At 43.3% G+C, this 16,899-nt stretch overlaps 3 protein-coding genes across 9 annotated transcripts in view; 1 reads left to right on the top strand and 2 right to left on the bottom strand.

The window, feature by feature from the left end:
• atp8a2 (ATPase phospholipid transporting 8A2) overlaps positions 1–691 on the bottom strand; it is a 55,994-nt gene extending 55,303 nt beyond the window's left edge. For 2 of the 5 annotated variants that reach the window (XM_058634823.1, XM_058634830.1), the window contains exon 1: positions 349–690. In XM_058634823.1, the coding sequence (XP_058490806.1) occupies positions 349–391 (43 nt within the window). In that variant the 5' untranslated portion in view covers positions 392–690. Of the gene's footprint in view, positions 1–348 lie in introns of all 5 variants that reach the window. The other 3 variants (XM_058634845.1, XM_058634854.1, XM_058634838.1) reach the window with 2 other exon arrangements.
• Positions 692–1,198: 507 nt separating this feature from the next.
• rnf6 (ring finger protein (C3H2C3 type) 6) lies at positions 1,199–6,997 on the bottom strand. 2 transcript variants are annotated; one of them, XM_058634872.1, is made up of 4 exons: positions 6,827–6,997; positions 5,146–5,301; positions 4,866–5,030; positions 1,199–4,670 (listed from the first exon to the last, which is right to left on the bottom strand). In XM_058634872.1, the coding sequence occupies exons 2-4, from the start codon at positions 5,285–5,287 to the stop codon at positions 2,824–2,826; spliced, it is 2,154 nt and encodes a 717-aa protein (XP_058490855.1). In that variant the 5' UTR covers positions 5,288–5,301; positions 6,827–6,997; the 3' UTR covers positions 1,199–2,823. The 2 variants fall into 2 exon arrangements, with proteins under 2 accessions (XP_058490855.1, XP_058490864.1); XM_058634881.1 differs by lacking the exon at positions 6,827–6,997 and adding an exon at positions 5,398–6,812.
• Positions 6,998–8,175: 1,178 nt separating this feature from the next.
• Positions 8,176–16,001, top strand: cdk8 (cyclin dependent kinase 8). Of its 2 annotated transcripts, none has more exons than XM_058634893.1 (13): positions 8,176–8,646; positions 9,955–10,030; positions 10,273–10,383; positions 10,874–11,014; positions 11,657–11,714; positions 11,833–11,964; positions 12,042–12,185; positions 12,795–12,864; positions 13,062–13,134; positions 13,225–13,322; positions 13,483–13,606; positions 13,713–13,871; positions 14,943–16,001. In XM_058634893.1, the coding sequence occupies exons 1-13, from the start codon at positions 8,519–8,521 to the stop codon at positions 15,066–15,068; spliced, it is 1,440 nt and encodes a 479-aa protein (XP_058490876.1). In that variant the 5' UTR covers positions 8,176–8,518; the 3' UTR covers positions 15,069–16,001. The 2 variants fall into 2 exon arrangements, with proteins under 2 accessions (XP_058490876.1, XP_058490884.1); XM_058634901.1 differs by having other exon boundaries at positions 8,177–8,646; positions 13,483–13,561.
• The last annotated feature ends 898 nt before the right edge of the window (positions 16,002–16,899 follow it).

The raw sequence follows: 16,899 nt of genomic DNA, 5'->3' as shown, positions 1-16,899 counted from the left end.
TGAAACTCGCCATGATATTTGATAAATAGCTGTATTTATAGGTTGCGGTAAAAAGGCAGACAGTGCAGCGTGAGCTCCGCAGACACCTGCAGTCTGCTTGTCCTTGCATCACCAGCACGGTGCCAAAAAACAATGAATGAGACTGGAGGAGAAATTAAAAAAAAAAACTCACATCTCTTACTGCTGTCCCGGATCATACCGAGTCCCGAGATGATGCCAGACACATACAGTATACGTACAATCACACACAGGCCCTGAGATTAGGCCTAATTTCACCCATAATTACATAATAAGACACCATCTTTCTGTATGTTGACAGGTGGTGAATTCGGCGTGTTCTAGTCTTACCTCCCTCGCTGTGTATCTTCTTGGCTCTCCGGTTGAAATACATCCTGCTGGTGTTGAACGAGTGTCACTGGGGCTGAAGAGGAGATGAGGAGGCCGGAGTGGTGTCATGCTCACGGCTCACGGACAGAAACCGCCGCCGCCGCTGCTGCGGCTCCGCGACACAAGTGCTGCTGCTGCCGCCGCGGCCTGCGGTGCTGCTGCTTCTGCTTCTCACTGGTCATTATTTCTCAGTTGGACCGCGGAGGTGTTGTTGTCGAAGACCGCACCAGTCCAGAACTACCGTCAACTAACAGTCGTGGTCACAACAGCCGCCCCTGAATGTGGAGTGCGCCTGTATTCTCACCTTTATGGTACATGCCCTATAAGAGTCGCCCAACTTCCGGTTTTCAAAATAAGCTATTTATAAAATGTACTACATTTGGGGAAAAAAGAAACAAATTGGAAATAGCAATCGCTATGATTTAAAAAAAAAAAAGTATGTTGATTAGAACTACTGTTCCCAAATACACATTATTTTAATGCAATAGCATTATAGCAATAGTATATTATGTCACGTCATGTGCACATACATGTTTAGTATTAATAAATACTGTACACTGTTATATTGTGTTCAAGGAATTTATGATACTTTTACTCACTACAATTAGAATTAAAATTCAATTTAAAATACAATTAATCACAATTAATTTGTTTTATGGCCTTATTTTGAAAATCCTTTGCAAAGACTTTCCGTTCCAGGCATTTGAGCGCGCGTCAGATGGTGACATGCATAATATGGCGACATAGAGATAGTTTGTTTGTTGCTATAGTGATCTTTAGCACACACATAAACACCAATGTTAGATCTACGGCCATGACAAAGCTGCATTTTATTCCATTGTTGGGGAGCAGAGAAGAAAACCATGTCTTCTTTGTTATTACATAGAAACATGTTGATCATAAGTGTTTTATTCACTCTCACACATCTTAACAATACGTAGTGATGTTTTTCAAAAGTCGATTTCCATCTTATTAAATAGTAACAGAATAAATATTCACTTCCGCAGTGAGTGGCCGCGGCCTGTCTTCATGTGTCCGAGGTGGATGTCCACTGAACCAGGTAGTGGGACAGAAAGCCTTTCCTTCCGTACCCACATGCTCACATGCACACACGGCTGACTCACTAACACGTACCTCACTCACATATTCTCACATACACTACACTGCATCCAGCCTGCAGCTATGTAAGTGACAGTAGCTCTTGTGTACTAATTGTTAATGTTGACGTACAAAGTGACCCAGCTGGATGAGGCGGGTCCCACTAAATAATCCACCTGAGCTATATGAGAAAGGCCAAAATATGTGGTGGTAAAAGAAAAACAAACCATGAATAGCGTACACAGATATATTTTTTTAACACTGCCTTACTTGGGTGCCACCATTGCACTATAATGGGCACAATTTGGAAAAGATGTGACAATGGATTCTGAGGCTACATCCGCAAAGCAACTCCATGATACTGGTCTTGATGTGTGTGAGGTATGGCTCCAAATAAACAGCAATCAAGAGGATTTCAGGGTTTACAAGACTGTTTTTAAGGGGAGATGACAATCAGGCATTACAATGTAAACAACAAACAATACTGTCTTCTCTCTGTATTGCACAACTCATTCTAAATTACAAATCTGAACTCCTGATTATCACATGCCGTTTGTATTTCACTTGAATTATGTTGTTCACATGGATAATGTAAATGATATTAAAGTGGCTAGTTACTGGAAAGGTTGAATTCTGTATTGCCTTTACATGGGACAGGCTTATGCAGAAGGCCTAAAATAATAATATTCAGATGTGCAGAATAAAACTAATTTCAAAATTAAATACATAGCTCATAAACATTACGCTAAACCATACATTTTCCAACCAACTGTAATGGGACACTTTAAAAATGGATGTTGAAGCATTAAAATGGTTCATGTTTTTAAAAAACGGTTTCCATTCTAAAGAGATGGCAGGTGGGAGGAGCTTCAAAACCTTTAAACACAAGCACCGGTGAATTATTTACAGTTTATATTGAATAAATCAGGTGTAGAAGTGATTCATGTAGTCTAGTTGTGATACAGACGTCACAAATGTTAGACATTAGCGAGTTAAAGTGAGACTAGTCAGCAGCAGCTATGAGAGCTCCTTAAGCTTTAATGCCATCCATTGACATGGGCCCCTGACATAAGAGACCAGCGAAACATGTCAGTGGAGGAAGAAAATAAAACAATAAGTTGCTGAAAACAAGGAGTCTAAAAAAATAAAGTTTTGTAAATTCTCTGCATTTATAGTTTCTCTTTTTCCCCGCACTTTTGGTTTAACCTTCTTCAACTTCAACACAGCGGACATTCAAAGAAATTAAACCATAAAAGCCCTATCTACATGCAAAGCCAACTTGTGTCTGCTCAGCTCAGCCAGCAAGGAACATGACAGTTGTTTTTGTGAGCTCCTTATTCAGTCATGATGCACTGTGAGTATGGGCTGCCTGCAAATTGGGCAGGTGTTGTTTTCAGAGAGCCAGCGGTCGATGCAGTGGATGTGGAATTCATGAGAACAGGGGAGGCGGCGCAGCTTGTTGCCTTGGGCGTACTCATTAATGCAGACGCTGCACGCTCGACCCACCTCCCCCTCCAGACTGGCCTGACCATAGGTACGAGTGGATAGATTGTCAATCTGCTCTTTGGTCAGGCCCCGGGGGTGTTCGTCATCCTCTTCATCATTAAGTAAGAAGAAATGTGCCAGCCGCAGGATGGGTAGAGTACCGTTTTCTACCAGGTTGTTGGTGTCTCTGCTGGCGGCCCGTGCTTCTGTGGTGCTCACTACTCCTCCTCCTCCGAGTCTGGCCTGCCCACCCTGGTCCTCCTCACCACCGACCAGCCCCACCCTCTCTTGATTTACCCCACCTGTGGCAACCTGGCCAACTATACTCTCATTTGAATGCAGACGACTGGCTGGGGTAGCGTTACTATTTGTGCCAATAGCATCTGCATGACTAGGTGCAATAGTTCCAGAATCAGCCTCAGTCTCCATTAGGGAGCTCAGCTCCCCAAAACCAGTCATAATCTGGCGCAAGATGGAACGCAGTGCAGTGGAGTTTGGTTCCCCCAGCCCTGTCTCACTGATGCGCCTCAGGGGAATCCGGATAGTGCTCACATAGGTGCGGATCCCAGCGCGCTCAGAGCGGGAAATGGTACGTCTAAATCCACCACTATCACTTTCAAATGTGACAGTATTCTCAGCAACCCGCGCACGTGATCGTGTTCTGCTGGCAATGCTGTCCCGATCACGGTTTTCACCGGGTCGAATCCTTCTCACCTGCAGGTCCAACATGATAGTTGGGTGCCGTCGTGCTGCTGAACTTCCTGCTCCTACAACGTGTGATTCACCATCACGTTCTCCTGACTCTACAGCTGGCTCTGTTAGAGCTGCAGGTTCTGCCACAGCAGCTCCCGTCTCCATGGAAACAGAGCTTGTGCCATTGCTTGGCTCAACAGTGTTGATGCTAGAGCCACTGCCACCACTGCTGGATGGTGGAGTGGAAGTGATAGGTATTCTGTGCAAGGGAGAACGGCTTCGCCTAGACAAGCGAGATGAAACCCCACCCCCTGCAGCAGCCCTACGTGCACGACCACGCGATCGAGTCCGACTGCCACGTGATTCATGTCCTACTGCTGGTGACCCAGACTGAGGTGATACACGGGGACAGTCTATAGAAACAGCTATATTATCACGTCCCTGCTCTGCTTCTGAATTGAGGGCTTGATGTTGTGATGGTGTGGTTTGTTCCAGAGGAAGGTTAGGAACAGTGGAGGGTGGTGCTAAAGAGCGCAAAGTGCCACCTCTTCTCTGGGCAGCAGCTTGCAGTGGCTCTGGTGCAGGAAGTGCAGGGGGGCTCATAGAAAGAGTGGCAGTACTGGTGCGTGTACGCCGTGTCTGCATCCTTCTACTGAGGGCAGGACGAGAAGAAGGGTATGGAGCTGGCCTTGAAATGGCTGAAGGACGAGGGTTGGTGAAGGTGGAAGCAGTATGAAGAGAGGGTGAGGTTGTATTTGGGGCAGTCACCGGCAGCTCTGCAGTGTCTGCAGTGTCATTATGTTCCCCTGGTTCTGGCTGATCATGGTTGATGTTGATCTCCAGGCTAAAGCGGAATTCTCCACTGTTGGGGTTGGTCCGACTGACAGCACGCCATGTCTGGTTGCCACTCTGTCCGCTGCGAGTAGCATTACCAGTACGTCTGAAAGTGTTCAGCCACTCCAGTAATGAGTCACCATTAGATGTTTCTGTTCCAGGCTCTGTGCCTCCTGTAAAAGATAACAAATATGTACACTATCATGTATTCATCCTGAAAGCTGTGTGGAAATCTTTTTTAAACCTTGTTCTGTTTGTCATCTGTTATTACAGTACATTTTTGGTTACCTAATTTATCAATAGTGATTTTTCCTAAGCCATTCTCTAATGTCATATGCATCTTGGAAAACTAAAGACCTCCACTGTACCTGCCCCTCGTCGACCTACAGCCCCTCGCTCTTCTCCCTCACCACTACTGCTCTGCTGTTCCCCAGAATCTGCAGTCTGTGAGCGTTGCTCAGTACGAGGCTGAGAGGAAACACGCTCTTTTGCTCCATCAAGACGCTGCCGCAGCTCTTCAGCAGTCACTTCCCCTGTGAAACATTAGGACATGCAGAATATCGTGTGATCAAACAGCAGAGAGTCACAAAGAAGAATCTCTGCAATCCCAATGAGGGCATTAACATTGAATGATGTAATTCTTCTCACCAGGTGTGCCTAGCAGGTTGCCATCTCTCATTAAGCGATACTCCTCTTCACTCAATTCATTGATGAAGTGATAATATGCCTCCTCCCGCCGAAGACGCTCTGCCTGCCTCTGCCGTTCATCTCCCCCACCGGGAGGTTCCATCACAGTGAAAAGTGCTGGAAGACAGGTGAGTGTAAGGAGTCAACCTGGGACAAAATGTCACCTACAGCTTTAGGTTTAAAATAATTTAAAAAAAGATAACGCTGAAGCACCTTTCAGTTAGTGTTAATATTGTGGTGGTGATTACAATCAAATCGACTTATGGACACTGTGTAAAAACTGCATTCATGTATGCAAAGAATGTAGACATGTCCAAATGTTCAAATGTTTTTTTCAGGGTTCTATGGTTTCCTTCCACAATCCAAAAACATGCATATTTTTGGGATAAGGCAAATTGGACACTCTAAATTGACCGTTGGTGTGAGGTTGGTGTGTGTTTGTTTGTCTCTATGTGGCCCTGTGATGGATTGTCCAGGGCGTATCCCACCTTTCACCCTATGTCAACTGGGATTGGCACCAGTGACCCCTATGACCCTAATGTGGAGGATAAAGCAGTTGAAGATGAATGAATGAAAGATTTGAAGACACACCGGGCATGTCCAGGCATATACATGAAGCTGGCCACTTATGATCAGGTGCTCAGGATATTAGCATGTGAAGACCTGAATTTTCAGCACTACGGGTTTACATTTACCAATGCCTCTGCAGCTCAAGAGGGCGTTCCTTTGTCATTACAATACGTTATACAACAATAAAGCAAGCTGATAGACGATGTGTCTTATAGCAAGACAAAGAAAAATGCTCAGGGGCAAACAAACGTGTTGTCAGCTTCCACTGTTGTCTTGTCGTGACTAATTTTTAAGCAAAAACGTCAGTTAAAACAACGACATCCATTTTCTCGACTCCAACAGGAGACTGGGTAAGACTAGTCATCATGCTAGCGCAGCTAACTTTTAGCACGACGACTCGTGCCGTGTATCAATCTTAGTCAATATGAGGATAAATACTTGTTAAACACTGGCTGTCAAGAAATCCAAATAGACATCCTGTCAACAGCGTAGTCTTCAAGAAAGCTAAAACTAGCCAAGTTACAACAGTAGCTACACGGAAGGCCATGTTGAAGGTAGGGGCATAATGCAATAAAACTGGCGTTGTCATCCTGGTTAACCACCAATCACCGGCCTAAAGACGCTGGCAGGCACGTCAAACACCCAATCCCTGCCATGCAGAGGCGGGACAGTGTGGACCACACGGACGTCTTGTCTCCTCCATGTAAACGCAGGGTAAAGAAGGAAAGACAAAGAATCCTGTCAGTGGCTTCAAATAATCACATCATTTAAATGTAGACGGCGGCCACGGATTAAACACGCCACCGCCCAAACGCAACACTCGGTTTTGTGGCCGTTTCAAGAATACGGAGTGTCATTTTGAATGCGCAACGCTTTACTTGCTAACTGAGTGCTAACGTTAGCGAGCAGCAGTAGCCCGTCGACACTCGCCGACGAGCCGCGAGCCAGAATAAGTCCTCAGATTTTAACACGACAGACCGTTTTAACGAGCCGTTACTGTGCGCGACGTTTGCCACTTAACCCGGGCATGGTTTTTTAAAAGTTGACAATGACGATAAACGGAATTTAGTACCTGACAAAGCAGCTGTAATATGGACGGGTTGCTTTCCTCTCCTTTCTCTCTCAGACCAAGATGGGACCAGTGGTGCTGCATTACCACAATGTCCGCTCTGAACAACCTCCCTGGCAACATTAGTTCCTAGGTCTCCAAAACATTGAAACGAAACACGTCCACTACATTTGACTGGGGAATAGCGCCGATTTTTACTGAAGAGAAACTCACTTACATGGATATGCCAAAAATATATTCTTGCGAAAGTGTGTTATTTTACACTTAAATGCTTAAAATTGAGTGGTTTAATTAAACCACTCACCTTGGTGGAGACCTCCAACATGAAACAGTCAAAAGATAAAAGGTGGGCAGACGTTTTCCACACCATATAACCTGGTGACATATACGCATCTCATAGCATTGGTTTGTAGACTTTCATCATCAGAGCACCACTGTGGACAATAGTCAAATGTAGCCAACATCAAATAATGAAAAGAGCAACAGGTAATTCTGGGGATAAAAAACGTCTTTCTTGTTGAAGTAGTTCAAATATTTATATTTGTGTGTGTTAATGTGGCGCCGTCTTTTCTTTAAAATGTCAACTTAAGCCATAGAGTCCAAGCATATAGTTGACGCATGCTTCAATAAAAACTGTGGAGTCACTTATTCTTAACAAAACAAAATACACAGTTATTCTGTCCCAAATGACTCTAACAGTATGTATTTGATCATTTTCATATTACTGTTTTGTGACATTCTTTGGTCAAAGTGATTGTCCTGTAATTCATTTGGCTACTTGTGATAATATCACAGTGACTTTTAAACAAATGTTTATGAATTAATTCACTTAAAAAAGAAAACCTAATTGGATGTTGCTCTAACGCATTTATCTGTACCAGCAGTCATACTAAATGAATTAATTTAAAACAATGTTAATATGATGATGATGATAATAATAAAGAATAAAAAAAAAGGTATAATAAGTAATCCAGCATTAATCATTTTAACTAAATCTAAACTTAATTAACGCAATACTGGCTCATACAAATAATAATAGAATAAGAATTATGGTTATTGTTTTGTTATATGGTCACAACCATGATAATATTCTATTCAATGCTATACTGTAGTGGTAAACAAAAGCAAGACAAGATATTTCAAAGAGAGTACGTATTATAGGGCAGATATTTGCACTAGTGTGGTAAAACTTATTTTTCATCGTTCGCTAGATTCGCTTGATGAATTCAAGAATTTACACATCAGCTGTACAAGTGAGTATTTCCACGTGGTGTTAAGATCTATCTAAACCCCACCCCCCTCTCTCTCTCCCTCTCGCTCTGTTGCAGGGCTGTCTTCACGACGTTTTTGCGACAGTGCCGTGCGCCAATCCGCCGTCGTTACCGAGTGAAGTGCGTCTCTTTGGAAGCAAATACCGGCTGAGGGAAACGCAGCAACAAGAGAAAGGAACAAATTGCGAGCTCGTTTTCCACCGGGACTCCGTCCGACCACCGCGCACCCCTTTCGGCGCATTCAGTTCAGCCCGATAGCTCGATGTTGAGGCTGGGTTGAAGGAAGAAAGGGCCACGCTGGGGAAGGCAACTAGCCGAATAAACATAGCGAGCTCGTTGGAGTAGCTTAGTTGCCTCCTTAAGGCGACGCTTTAAAAAAAAAAAAGGGAAGGAGCGGACACATTTAGCCCGAACACTGGTGAAAATGGACTATGATTTTAAAGTCAAGCTGACCGGCGAGAGAGAACGAGTCGAGGACCTGTTTGAGTACGAAGGATGCAAAGTGGGAAGAGGCACCTACGGTCATGTGTACAAAGCGAAGAGAAAAGATGGGTGAGTAAATGATGACCAACAAGGCCTTCAGCCAGTGAACCCTGCGCCAGCTCCCTCCCTCTCCCAGATACAGTTTAATTACTGCTCTAAATCCCCCCTTCAAGGCCAATGGCAGAGGAGGGAGGCATGAAACAGCACGAAAGACGGGCGTACTGAAACATTCTGTTCTGTCAGGATGATGAAGCAGCTATGTGACGCTTTTTACAAACCATTGCCATATGGCCATATTACATTTTGATAATAAATAAATCTACAGACATTTGCAAGTGACTGTATCAAAGTGAAAACTGTTACCTTTATCATATGCCAGGTACATGTTTTGTGCTAAGGAAGCAAAACTAGTATTATGAGTCGATAGATGGAAAGAAAATAACATTGTTGTAGCAACCAGATCCTTTTGAACCTTAAAATCATTTCTGGCCGTTCAACATAATGTAGTTCAGTTCAAAACTGTCCAGTGCAGTTTAAAGTTATTTATTCGCAGTTGTAAGTTCTTTATCGCTGGTCAGAGCTCTTCAAAGAAGCTCTAACCTACGACAGTAATGCTAATAACAATAACATGAAGTTCCTCATCACATTTTGAAGTCAGTAATCACAGTTCAAAGTTCTTTAACACAAGTCGTCCTTTGATTCTTTGATTAAAATATGTCTTTATTTTTTTTGTGCATTCATGTTGCTATTTATAAGGTTAGAGAAAGCTGCTGATAACAGGCAAAGGTACCCACCTGGCAACATTGATGCTGTGGTTTGTAGTTGGTCAACACTACACACTTTCATTTCTAGAGCTCTTCTCTATTTCCAACACCCATAGCTGTGTCTGGACCTGATCTGAAGGCAGCTCGAGCCATCAGGCCCATTATCACAGCTCAGAACATACTGGCAGCCAGAACCACACAAAAGAGCCCCAAAGTGTTTAAAGACGTTTGTGTTTACAAAAAGCGGCTGCTGTTTGTGAGACTCCGTGAGCTTATTTGTGCCGTTGCAGGAGGCACAAAGCATGGGTTTATGAGATGATTTAAACCAGGGGAGAGGGAAGGCTTGTAACCATTTTATGCAAGTAAGAGTCAGTCCCAGTGCGCTGTTTGTCCCTCACCAGCTGCCAAACTGCCTGATTCCTCTCCCAGTCTATTGTTTTGATCCTCAGAGGTGAGCTTGATTACACAAATCTGGAGGTAATACAACTCGGGCTCTGCTCAGAGTCCCTGTACCAGCTGCCATGTGCCCCCCTTTATGTTTCTGTGCAGACAGTCCTCACGAGGCCCCCCAGTCTGGTTTGGTGTTGATGTTGCTTTGCCTCTGTGTTTGTAGGAAGGATGACAAGGACTACGCCCTCAAGCAGATTGAAGGCACTGGCATCTCAATGTCAGCCTGCAGAGAGATTGCAGTAAGAACTTCTTGGCTTAGTCTGTGCCTATTGTTTGATCTCTGTCGAACACCCTTCATTCCATTCCTAGGTGGCTTATGCAACATGTGACATCACCCTCCTGTCGTAATTAGGGTTTGTTATGTCAGTAGCACCAACAGGCATAGAGTCACAGAATATGAATATGCATTTACACTGGGTTATAGTCTTTGTGTACAGTCTTTTAACGTGGTTAATTCTCAGAATGAGTTTGTTTATTGCAGCTGCTGCGGGAGCTGAAGCACCCCAATGTCATCTCACTGCAGAAGGTTTTCCTGTCACATGCAGACCGTAAAGTGTGGCTGCTCTTTGACTACGCTGAACATGATCTCTGGGTAAAATACACACGCGAAACAAGCACACCGAAGCTACATGACAGGACTTACTGAACATAATTCCTAAATAGGTATTAGGTTGTAAATATTTAACCTTTTAAGATTTCCCAGGAATTACATATACTCTCATATTCCCCATCAGCCCTTAGTAAACTCAAAATGGCGGTAATTATGCACTGCTAGGTCTCATTAGAGCACACATACACCAAGAAGTCAGCATTTTAGAGCAATGCCTCTGCTGCCTTTACAGTTGATAGTTTGAACTGGCGTGTTATCAGAGCCGAGGCAATTTTCTGCCACAGAGCTGCAGCGCTCCATATTTGCTTCGTTAAGCAGTGGAAACAAACGCCACAAACATCAGCCTCACTCGTGCTGCCTGTGGTGACAAACTTGCATTTGTCTGTATGCAAATATAGGAAGAGAACACTTCTGGTTTACACACAGCAGTCCTTTTTTTAAATTTTGTTTTTATTGTTTTGTCTTCCCATAGCACATTATTAAGTTTCACAGAGCGTCTAAGGCCAACAAGAAGCCACTTCAGCTGCCTAGAGGAATGGTCAAGTCACTGCTCTACCAGATCCTGGATGGCATCCATTACCTCCATGCCAACTGGGTCCTCCACAGAGACCTTGTAAGGAGGATTGCACGAGGGGGGCAGAGGGGGAAAGGGGACAGGACAAGAGGTGGCGGGGGGGGGGGGGGGGGGGGGGGGGGAGAAGGGAAGAGCAAGCGATGATGAAAGACTGGAATGTAGTGGGAAGAGGAGTGAAGCTGTTTCCGCCTGTCTAGTCTTGTGTCATATGTCTTTTTTAGTTGTTTAAGTTGATTAAAATGATCATGCAGCAGAGTATTGACTGTTATTCATACAAATTATTTGTGTACTTGCTGTAGTGATTGATTTCTGCAAAAAAAACAAAACGTACATGATGTAATGCAATTGTTCCTTTAAAATAACAATACTGTACAAACGCTGTCAATAGCATATCTATAGTGTATTGCTTTTAAACAGCTTCATTACTGCCATGCCAAATTAGATTCCATTTGGCTCACTGGCAGACAGACAGACAGTGGTGAGATGGAAATGATTGAAAAGCCTCTCCCTGTGGGATAAAGCTGGTGTGTTTTATTTACCACTAGGGGGCAGCAACATAGTCTTGATAATACATGCCATTTATGACTGTATTAAACTAGTGAAACAAATGCAGCATACTTATTAGAATGTAGAAGCATGCTTATTTAATTTAATGTTGAATTATCTCCTGTTCTCCACCAGAAACCAGCTAACATTTTAGTGATGGGCGAAGGACCAGAGAGGGGTAGAGTAAAGATTGGTATGTATACATGTCTTTTGTTTGGATAAATAAAGTGAACAATTATTATTATTATTATTATTATTATTATTTAAATTTGTTACTTTACCATGATAACGTGATTTTTCTTCTTCTACAGCGGACATGGGGTTTGCCCGTCTATTTAATTCACCGCTAAAGCCTTTAGCCGATCTCGACCCCGTGGTGGTCACCTTCTGGTACAGAGCACCTGAACTGCTGCTGGGGGCTCGGCACTATACCAAAGCCATCGGTGAGAACTGTGCGACACAGTCTGTCCGTGCAGCTCCTCTATGCTTAACTGACTGCGTAATTGTTTTGTTCTTTCAGACATCTGGGCGATAGGCTGCATCTTTGCAGAGCTGCTGACGTCTGAGCCCATATTTCACTGTCGCCAGGAGGACATCAAGACCAGTAACCCTTACCACCATGACCAACTGGACCGCATCTTTAACGTCATGGGCTTCCCTGCTGGTGAGACTCCACTGCTAACACACAAAAAAAATATCCTGAGAAAAACTGTTCATTTCAATTTCATACTGATTAGTTTCCTGTGAGCCAGCATTCCTCCAAACAGGGATGTTTTGCTTGATATATTGGAAAGAATTACTTTTCCAAACTGCTGCTGCCGTTTTCCCTTTTCAATCCATATTTGGATAATTATTTCCCTTGTCTTCTCTCGCTCTTTCTCTTTAGGCAGTAATGTGGTCTGTGGCCTCTGAACATCAATCCACTGACACGATAGATGAAGCCAAGTCACAAACATAGAAACTTTGACTTGCAGGGCCACATTTGGGCCTATATTTTCCAGTTCACTTAATCTGCTTCTGGTCTTTTTCCCCCTCCTACCATCTCTGCTGTTCTATTTGTGTAATGCACCGTTCTTTTTGATGGATGGATGGAAGGAAGAATCACATTTTTTTTAAGTTACAGTTTAAGTAATGTGTAGGTACAGTCTGTGAAACAAAAAGAAATTTAACTCAGGCAACACAAGAAGGTTTATTGAGTTTATTCTGTTCTGTAGGAAAGGGATGGTGTGTCCTGGTGTAGTGATGTAATCCTCTTGCTCCCTCATTTTTACAGATAAAGACTGGGAGGACATCAAAAAGATGCCAGAACACTCTACGCTGATGAAAGACTTTAGGAGGAACACGTGAGTGTGCACAGCCCCACTGTCCCACTTTTCTTCAAAATGTGAAACAAAAGGCAAAGCTGAGCAAAACAAAGTGCTGTGTCTGCCGGAAAACAGCTTCTTACGTAATCATGTGAACGGTCTGCTTGTTCTTACACTGTGTGAGGTAATTGTACCATAGGTGTCATATCACTATAATGTGCTCCTTCTTATCACAGATATACAAACTGCAGCCTTATAAAGTACATGGAAAAGCATAAAGTCAAACCAGACAGCAAAGCATTCCACTTGGTAAGTAATAGTCCTGTTACATGTTCCCTTGTAGCTTGCTTTGTCATAATTTCGCTCCTGTTTGACGCCAACGTGTGAAATTCATTTCAGCTACAGAAGCTCTTGACAATGGACCCCATCCGTAGAATCACATCTGAGCAGGCCATGCAGGACCCTTACTTTCTTGAGGAACCTCTGCCCACATCTGAGTGAGTCAGAACACACACACAAACCCACACATATACAGTCTGTGTCTGCTTTATTGTTATCTTGTGCTACTCCTTACCTTGTGTTACAACGTGTTGGGATGTGTATTGCACTGAAGTCATGGGTCCTAAATGTCTTTTCATGTTTTTTTTCTTTTTCAAGTGTGTTTGCCGGTTGCCAGATTCCCTATCCCAAGAGGGAGTTCCTGACAGAGGAGGAGCCAGAGGACAAGGCAGACAAAGTAAGAAATCCCTGTGCTTCAGGGAAACATTACAGCAAAGAATCGGTAAAGAGACATCCATCATGGCTGATTTTAAAATGTTACTGCATCTCTGACAATGCAAATACTGTATGTGGAGTAATCAAATCATCAATGACTGTTTGGCTTGTAGAAAAACCAGCAGCAGCAACAGGGAAACAACCACACAAACGGGGCGGGGCACACTGGCAACCCTGACAACAGTCACGCCCAGGGTCCGCCTCTGAAAAAAGTGCGTGTCGTCCCGCCCACCACTACCTCAGGTGGCCTCATCATGACCTCAGACTACCAGGTATGTCTCCCGCTTTATTTCCTCATGACTCCCTGTTGAATCCTTTTTTTTTTGTAGATAATGTTGTATTCTTTTTAATGTTATTTGTTCTGTACGCACTCAAGCGAGTAAATGGGTCACATTCCCCAAAAGTTTTTTGTACCATCATGAATTTTAATGAAAATTGTCTCGACAGATAGATTTAAAAAAAAAAAAAAAATAGCTCTCGTCTCTCTGTCTGTGTCAACTCGTCTGTCACAAGCTCAGAAAAGAGGCCAGTGTCCCAAAAGGGAGATGAAACTTGGTGCAGATCTGATATTAATTTATTTATTCATTGATTTTCTACCACTTAATCCTCCACATGAGGGTTGAGGGGGGCTGGAGCCAATCTCAGCCAAGCTGACATAGGGGTGGGTAAAGATGGGGTACGTCGTGGACAGGTCACTCGTCTATTGCAAACAGAGACGAACAACCATTCGCTCTCACACTCACATCTATGGTTAATTTAGAGTGTCCAATTAACCTCTGCATGTTTTTGAACTGTGGGAGGAAGCTGGAGTACCTGGAGAGAACCCACACTAGCACTAGGAGAACATGCAAACTCCACACAGCACAGCCTTCAGTCAAACCACGATCCAAACCAGTGAATTTCTTACTGTGAGGCAAAAATGTTAGTCACTGTACCACTGTGTAACCCTTCTGATACACATTTTACACTAAAATTAGTGAGCATAGGCAGTGTTTTTTTAATATGACCAGTAGATGGATGAGTTTAGGTTTTGTTTTGTACTACTGAGAGGCAAAAGTATTATAAACAATCAATTGTTGGAATGATACACTGGAATGATTTACATCACTGCACATACTGGTGCAGACTCTGTAACTAGACAGTCAAGTATTACATGGCAAAATGATGTGGTTGTCATGTTAACATTACCGCTGATCAGGACTTAATTCCCATTGCAGTCAAAAGTCACATATCTTGGGGCTGTTCCCATTCAGCATCTCAAACTGTGTGAAAGCTGTGGCGGAAGCCACATTGTTAATAAGCAAACAAAAAATATCTCTTTGTATTTATTTTTTTCCATACAGCGCTCCAATCCACATGCTGCCTACCAGAACCCTGGACCAAGCACATCACTGCCCCAAAGCAGCATGGGATACTCCACTACCTCCCAACAACCGCCCCAGTACTCCCACCAGACCCATCGCTACTGAAACACCCCTCCCGCACTTACGTACACACACACATGACACATTCACCACAGCCCTCGCCATGCCCACCTGAACGAATGTACTGAGGCATGTGGGGATGTCCAAGGCTACAAATCCCGACCCCACCTGACCTCAGAGGGCACCTTCTCAGCAGCAGTCGTCTGTTAGACCAGAATGGCAACAACCCTCAGTCTTCACCTTTCACCCCAGTATTTGAAACATTGATTATAAATAAAAACCCTGACAGGTGAAACACAAGACAGGAGGATGAGAGAGGAAAAAAAGGATGCTGTGACTTTGACCTGTATCTGCTGTTCACATTATCAAACCAGCCTGGAGAAGATGGCTTTAGAGGGGCACATGATCATTTTTAGTGTCATTTTCCTCCCCCTCTTCATCCACATCTGTCCACATATCCTCCACCAACATCCTTCCCCCAGACAGTTAACCTCTTCCGGTTGAAGCTTGGATGAGATTGAAAGCTGCTATGTGACTGCCAGCGTCGACAGATTCACTGTCCTCCCATTTGTCTGTCTGTCTGTTAATTCTGTGTGTGTGTGGCCTGGTGAGGGCCTCGTCTGAGGACTGAACCGAGCTGCTGTTGAAGCACGCTCGGAGGATGTGGAGCCCCCCACAGCTGGGGCATTGAGGGTTTTTGTTCTGAAAGGACTTTTAAAAAAAACATAAAGATTTTAGTAGTTTATAATTTAATTGGTTTTCATGATATTGTTTTCATGGCAGGAGTGGCACAGCAGCGTACGCTGGCTGAAAGCTCAGCTGCTCTGTGCTGTGGGCGAGCCTTACATCATGATGACGAAACCAACCAATTGCATGGAGGATGGCAGTTGGAACATGCATTGTACTGTATTGTATTGGAATATTTTACAGCAAGTAACATGCAAGCAAGTAACATGACAATAAAAGTGGAAACCTTGATATTTTGGGAGGGTCGCTCACTTACAGCTACTGTTTCATCGACGTTCAAACACAATGCGTCTGTATTTTGGTGTGTTTTTAGTCCTGATGACCAAAAGTCCTTTATATATCCTGTCACCCGCTGCTGGTGCTGGAGTAATGTCGGTTTAAGTGACTAACCCTAACTTTTCAGATAGAAGATGACCCAGTCTGTCTCTTGGGTCTCTGGGTATGAAATAGGTAAGAAATATAACAATTTCTTAAGGCATAAGCTGAAGATGAATTACAAAATGCCATTTTTTGTGGTAATATTGACTAGTTTTATCAGAAATATTGATTCTGTCTTATTTACAAACTCACAAACTGGTAACAAAGCATGCCAGCATCCTTTTCCTTAACTCTACAGTCACACTAAATTAAATTTGTCACGCACACTACATGTGTGCTTTTAGTATTCATGCTTTAATCAATTATATATGTCCAACTGACAGCTTTATAACATATGCAGGCCTTTGCTTTGCCTCATGTCCAGGAATAGAACTCGCATTTTCAATTAGGAAACTCTCAGTCCTTTTTAATGTAGTTTTCTTTCAACTGAATTAATTTTTTGGACTGTTTTATTTTCAATTGTATTCATGTTTGTATTTGCATACACACATGTCAACATAACATAAAGCCTTATAGATGAACCCAAGTCATTACCCTGTCCCTCAGGAATTAGACATTTACAAGACATATAGCATTATGTTTTATATTCCTTATAGATAAAATGTGTCACATAGTTAGATATACACTGACTATATATCAGTGCAAGGCAGATATACATTAACATAATACATACTGTTTCTTTTGCTTTAAGGTGATTCTTTTTGTCCGCAAACACACCTGGGAGAGAAAGGCATGGATCTATGAATAGCAA

The sequence above is a fragment of the Solea solea genome, chromosome 1 (genome assembly GCF_958295425.1).
Source record: "Solea solea chromosome 1, fSolSol10.1, whole genome shotgun sequence".
Lineage (NCBI taxonomy): Eukaryota > Metazoa > Chordata > Actinopteri > Pleuronectiformes > Soleidae > Solea > Solea solea.
Note: the sequence above shows the minus strand (reverse complement) of the source record. Positions and strands in the feature narration are given on the sequence as shown.